Source organism: Struthio camelus, chromosome 5 (genome assembly GCF_040807025.1).
Source record: "Struthio camelus isolate bStrCam1 chromosome 5, bStrCam1.hap1, whole genome shotgun sequence".
Lineage (NCBI taxonomy): Eukaryota > Metazoa > Chordata > Aves > Struthioniformes > Struthionidae > Struthio > Struthio camelus.
In genome coordinates, this window is record NC_090946.1 from 23,365,945 (window position 1) to 23,372,055 (window position 6,111).

The 6,111-nt window shown below is 47.6% G+C and overlaps 1 protein-coding gene across 11 annotated transcripts in view; it reads right to left on the reverse strand.

The window, feature by feature from the left end:
• The window catches only part of SCUBE2 (signal peptide, CUB domain and EGF like domain containing 2), a 47,294-nt gene extending 41,183 nt beyond the window's left edge, over positions 1-6,111 (reverse strand). For 8 of the 11 annotated variants that reach the window (XR_011141367.1, XR_011141365.1, XR_011141366.1 and 5 more), the window contains exons 1-3: positions 5,994-6,099; positions 3,276-3,398; positions 1,509-1,634 (exon numbers count right to left, since the gene is read on the reverse strand). Coding sequence is in view for 8 of the 11 variants with exons in the window: in XM_068945032.1 (XP_068801133.1) it covers positions 1,509-1,634; positions 3,276-3,398; positions 5,994-6,093 (349 nt within the window). In the remaining 3 variants the exon portion in view is untranslated. Of the gene's footprint in view, positions 1-1,508; positions 1,635-3,275; positions 3,399-3,968; positions 5,488-5,993 lie in introns of those variants that run through there. The other 3 variants (XM_068945027.1, XM_068945034.1, XM_068945026.1) reach the window with 3 other exon arrangements.

Genomic DNA, 6,111 nt, shown 5'->3' on the forward strand with positions numbered 1-6,111 from the left:
TAGCTGGTCAGTGATAAAAACTTCATTGTATGTCAGTGACATTTTTATTTTTAAAAGTCTGCCATGCAATATTGAGCAGCTTCACAGCAATGTAATAGGGGGTAGATTTTGGTCTAAGTTATATCTGTATCTAACTGATTGCAAGCCAGTCTGGGGAAATATGCTCTAAGGGGGCTACCGGATGGAAAGAGAATACACTCTTTGGTGGCATTGTAAGAGGCTCACATTCAGCTCTTCATGCTAACCTCAACCGAACCCCACTGTATGTTTACACAAAGAGAAAAATAAGATCCTTTTTCTAGTATTTTGAAGCATCAGCAGATATTTTTCATATCTCTCTGTGTACTTCCTCTAGTAAAATACTTGGAACTTGGTGACTTTACCCTCTCTTCCACTTACACTGTAACAAAATTAGTTTGTGAACACAGGAACCAGGTTCCCAGCCGGTGAAACTCAATACAGTCTAATAGCAGAGCTTTTCTGATTTGTCCCAGTGGAAGATATAGCCCAGGGTGGTTTGTTCCCCCACCTGATCTGCCATATGCTAGTGTGAAATACCCTACTCAAGCTAACTGCAGTTTTTAAAGTATGTTGTGGGAGCAAGTTTCCTCTGACATGGGCATGGAAGTCTGCAAGAGCAATTCACACGCAGTGCAGCTGAAGAAAGAAACTGAGCCATCTCTGAAATAGTAAATGGGACAGGTACTAAAGCACAGGGCAGGACACTGAGCTTGGATCCTGCAAGTAGGACAGCTTCATCCCCATGAGGCTCTGTCCCAGACCTGTGCCAGCAGGCTGGCAGCCCAAGCATTCCTGCACACTGCTGCACTGTGTGCTGAAGAACACCATCACAGTAAAGCCAGAAGGCCTTGCTACCCATTTCTAAAGATTTTGACCTGCTGGTGCACAAAAAGAAGGAAACTATCAATACCAACAAAACAAACAAACAAACAAATAAAAACAAAAAACACCCACAACACCCTTGTCTTAGTCCCTTTGTACTTCCATGCTGCTCTATCATATACAGCTACTGTACACTACTAATCTTGTGTCCCTTCCTACAGCTTACAACTCACAAAAAACTCTGACACAATAAGAGCAATAAGAGTCCATATGCTATAGACCTAGATTGGCATCTGAGAGAAAAGATTTCTAAGCCCATAAACAAAGCTGAGAACTGACCCCAAGCTAACTTTGGAATGGAAAAGGCAATGACACCACGTGTAACTTTCTAGAAATATATTTAGCATAATAATATGTGACACTTCACACACTTTAATCAAAAGTGCTTAGCAGAAACGTAGCACAATTATCCTCTCGTTTTACAGATGGGGAAAGGGATTCACTGAACAGCCACCCCGGGACAGCACATCAGCACCTGGAATTCCTGAATCCCAGGTGTAACGTTCTTCTCTAGCTAAACCCATTCAGCGTAACTGTACCCATGGCAAATGCTAAAGGGTTAAGTTAGCATCGCTACTTGCAACGTTCTTGAGCACACTTCTTACCCAGGCAGTTGTGGCCATCGTGAGCCAACATGAAGCCATCGTAGCAAGTGCAGCGATAATTTCCTGGAATGTTGAAACACTCGTGCACGCAGCCGCCATTGAAGTCGTTATCACATTCATCAACGTCTACAGAATAAAGCAAAAGTCAATATGATGGATGCTTGCTTGAGCATTATAGACAGGTTGTGATGCAAACATGTAACTGTTAACTGCAACTGCTGTCTTAAGTCATCATTGTCTTGCAAATAGACTATACTTAAGGTATTAGTTGTTGAATGTTTCTAAAAAGTAACAAAATTCCTCCAGATTCCCATGTAGCTTTATGTTACAGTTTAAGCTTTCTAAGGCTGCTGATTAAACAACAAACTAATTATTAGATCAAGTGATACTACTAGATGAAAGCCATGCATTTGGCTCTCTTTGCTTTTGTAAACCCGAAAAAAATCAGGTGGCGAGACAAAGAGTATCCTGATTTAAAATCAGCCCGAGGAATAAATCGTCTTCCATATTTTAAGCCATTACTTTTTAATTTCCTTCCTGGTCTTAATGGAAATACTTAATGTTTTCACACGTAACATCACGCACAGTTTTAGCGACCTCGTCTTGAAAACGCAACCAGATGATTAAGAGGATTCACAGACACACACACACAAACAAGTAGACAGTTGGGGCGGGAATGAAAAAGCTCCTGTACAAAGGCACACTAAGAAGTCGGAGGCTATTTTCTGCATTCTCTGTAAGGACTCAACGGACAAATGTAAAGTGATGCAATAAAGTGTGATATGATAAAAGTACGTAACATAACAAATGCAAAAGTTAATACCAGCAAGTCGTCATCATGCCTCATCAAGGCAGAATTCAATTTAATTGAAAGCTCATACAAACATATGTTATACAAGCAACTGATCTGTGGAACTCACTGCTGCATATCACTCACACCAAAAATCTTCACAGTATTCAAAAAATAGTATGCACTAATTTACTTGTAGCATGGATAATCCACTTCAGAGAAGCAAAAGTTAAAGAAGATAAATCACGGACTGGCAAATCATGGAGAACGGTTCACAAAAAACAAGTTCTACCTCTAGCGCTGGCAGGAAACGTCTGTGGTTACAGCATCACACACGTTCGCATACTGCAGTGTTTCTTTCACCTCCTCAGTCTGCTAGTCAGATTTTGGAAATTAAAAAAAACAAACAAAACACCCACAACACACACACACAAAAACACAACACTATTGCTGCTTTGATCTTGTAAACTATCCCGTGTTCCTCCAGCAAACAGTTACATTTTGAGCAGCTGCCAGCCCTGAAGCTCAACACCTTCACTTATACCTATCTTAATTAGGAAAGGGGAAATGGTAAGAAGCAACCAAGGACTACGGTAAAGTATCAAGTCTCCTATTTCTGGGTACCAATCCAACTGCAATTAAAAGTGGATGGATACCCATCTATTTTATTTTAGTACAGCTGGCTAAGGTGAGGGATCATTGGTGCTGACTAAGATTTTTCAAGTGCAGGAGTATGTGGGACCTCCAAGACATCTTTTATGAAAATGAGATTTTTGTCCCAGTATCCCTGGCTGACATTTGCCTTCATCTCACAGAGAGCAGAAACAGTGCCACTGCGAGGCAACTGCCCTCCACTTGCACAAGGAACTTTAGCTTGTTGATTGTATTGGTTTTTATAAAGCACTTGAGGACCTTTCAGGAAGGGAAGGAGAGACAGTTGCTGGCACAGGCAGAGTGTCGTGCTTCCGTCACTTTACCTTCACATTTCTTCCCTTCGCCAGTGTAACCCACTTTGCACATGCACTTGTACAGCTTCGGGGTGTTTTGACAAATAGCATCTGGATGACAGTCATCAAGTCCAAGGGCACATTCATCCACATCTGTGAAAAGACACCAGATTCAGAAGGGATGTCAGCAGGAGCAGAGTAGGAATACCTGGGTGCATCACTGACTAGGCGATGTAAGACTCTCTGTGTGGGTCTGCACGCGGTGCACGCGCCTGCATAAGCACGTGCAAGTCAAACAGAAACATGCAGAGACAGTATCTGGATCTAAATTTGTATTATGGTTGTACCCGCCTATAGGTATATTTGTGTGTGTGTGACTTCAGATAAGCTTGTATTAAGCTTTTTCTCCCACTTGTAAATACATCTACATCAATCCATTATGGGCTAGATCCTCCATGAGATTTAGCTGACAAAGTTTTACAGAGATGCATCAATCTACAGCAGAAGGAAATATGATTTTCTCTCTCCACAGAAGCATGAAGGAGAAGAAAAAATCTCTGTTAATCTCTTTGGTTAACAAAAAATAGTCACTGAAAAAATTGTTTGTCACAGCCATGATGTAACTATAAGGAAGCATGATAACTTTTAAACTAGCAAGGGAAGTTTAGAGAAAGGTACTTTCAAAGTCACCACCACCCTTAACACATTAAAAGACTGACTTACCATTAAACAGATGGTTAATTTATTAATAATCTCAATTTGTAATATTAAAATAATATCTGATGAGCAACATCGTCAAATCACCTGGCCAGCCATCACAACACACGGCATACTGAAGTAAAATATCCAGATGAAAACTCCAGAGTAGAGAAAATGGGGAGAAAGAGAAACATCAACAGGAGGAAGTCCTGGAGATAAAGAAGCGTAGACAGAAAAAGAAGAGTAGTTATAGGCAGCAGAACTTTTTCATGCTGCAGAAGAGGATTCAGAATCCTCAGAAAGAGGAGGACTTCCAGTGACTGGTTAAGAGGAAGAGTTGCAGAAGGGGTACCCTGTATCAGTACAAAAAGTGAATGCTAAAATGATAGAATAAACTGCAGAAATATCAGTAGAAGGCGACTACTGGAGTAGTCAACCATTTTTTTTGGTGGGGATCACTTTCTAACTGAATTTCAGCCAGCACCTCTCCCATTTACAATTACAGCATTCATCTCTTTTTCTATTTGCAATCACAAAATATGCCTGTAGGTACTGCAACAGTTGCCAGCTTTGGAAAAGTATTCAGGTAGTTTGAACTCCTGATGGACCTTGGCAGCGGGAAGCATGGCAAAGAGCCAGTGTTATATAAGAGCACTTTCCTGATGCTCAGGTGCCCACAGAAACGGTAACTGTGACGGGGGCCTGCAGAGACAGCCATCAGAAAACACGGGGAAGGCGAAGGACAGCTGGAGAGACTGGTAGAACCCCTTTCTCTCAAGAGAAAAGACAAGGCACTAAGAAAGGGTAGCGAGCTGAGGGGGCAGTCACACAGGGAGGGGGCAGGGAACTGCCGAGGGGGTCTCCAGCTGGCAGGATTCAGGCAGATGGGGCAGGAGGATAGGATGGGTAGGGGAGGAAAGAAACTAGGTAGAAGGAAACATTAACTGCATCTGTGCCGCCTTCATCACCACGCACGGCCAAGTCTCCCCTCTCCAGCGTGGGCAGGGGGATGCACCTGCCCGCAGCAAGGCTGCTCCCAGCCACGAAGTGCCAAGGAGGGGTTTCTGTCAAAGCTACAGCACACAGACGTCAGCTAGGTCCACCACGACGGCTGTTCTGCGGCTGTGTTACTTTTCACGCTAAGTCCTTGTGATCCACAGCACGCGGCGAAGAAGAGCAGCAAAAAACAGCATTAACGCATGCAGAAGCGTACGTTAACGTACACAGAGAAGAGGGCTAGAAAATTACTGGGCGCATACAGCGAGGCTTCCTCTGCGGCGACGGTAGCCTGAGCTGAAGAGACACCCTGGGGAAGGGAGACTACGAGCAAACATTGCAGCCTTAAACTTGGCAGCGAGGCGGATGCGGAGGAGGCTGCAGGGAGAGTTACTGAGTTCACTCCTCGGCGACTGAAGGCAGATTTAGCCTGTGATATGCGCAGAGTTTGTCCCCGCTTTTCCCGCGGAGGTGAGATGTTAACCAGCTGCCCTGCCCCTGGGATCAACCCGCTCCAGCGGCGGCCCCAGGGGGAAACTCACGGTTAAAAATCCACCGGCGGTGCCCGCAGCCGCCCCGCCAACGGCTCCCCGCGCGCCAACGGCCCCCGGCTTCCAACGGCCGCCCCCTCGCCAACGGCTCCCCGCGCGCCAGCGGCTCCCCGGCTTCCAACGGCCGCCCCCTCGCCAACGGCTCCCCGCGCGCCAGCGGCTCCCCGGCTTCCAACGGCCGCGCCCTCGCCAACGGCTCCCCGCGCGCCAGCGGCTCCCCGGCTTCCAACGGCCGCCCCCTCGCCAACGGCTCCCCGGCTTCCAACGGCCGCCCCCTCGCCAACGGCTCCCCGCGCGCCAGCGGCCCCCGCCCCCCTCCCCACGCGCCTTCAAAGCGGCGCACGGCAGACCCCCGGGCGGGGGCCGGCCCGGCGCCCGCCGGGCGGTTCCGCGGCCGGTTGGCTCCGTCCCCGCCGCCCGCGGCTCGCCGAGCGCGGACGCGGCGGCCCGAGGCAGCCGCTGTCCAGGGCTGAAGGGGCGGCGGCGCCCCGCGGTCACTCACCGGCGAGGGGCAGGGCGGCGGCGGCCGGCGCGGGCAGCAGCAGGAGCAGCAGCGGCAGCGCCCGCGCCCCCGCCGCAGCGCGGCGGCCGCCCGACCCCATCGGTGGCGCTGCGGCGGC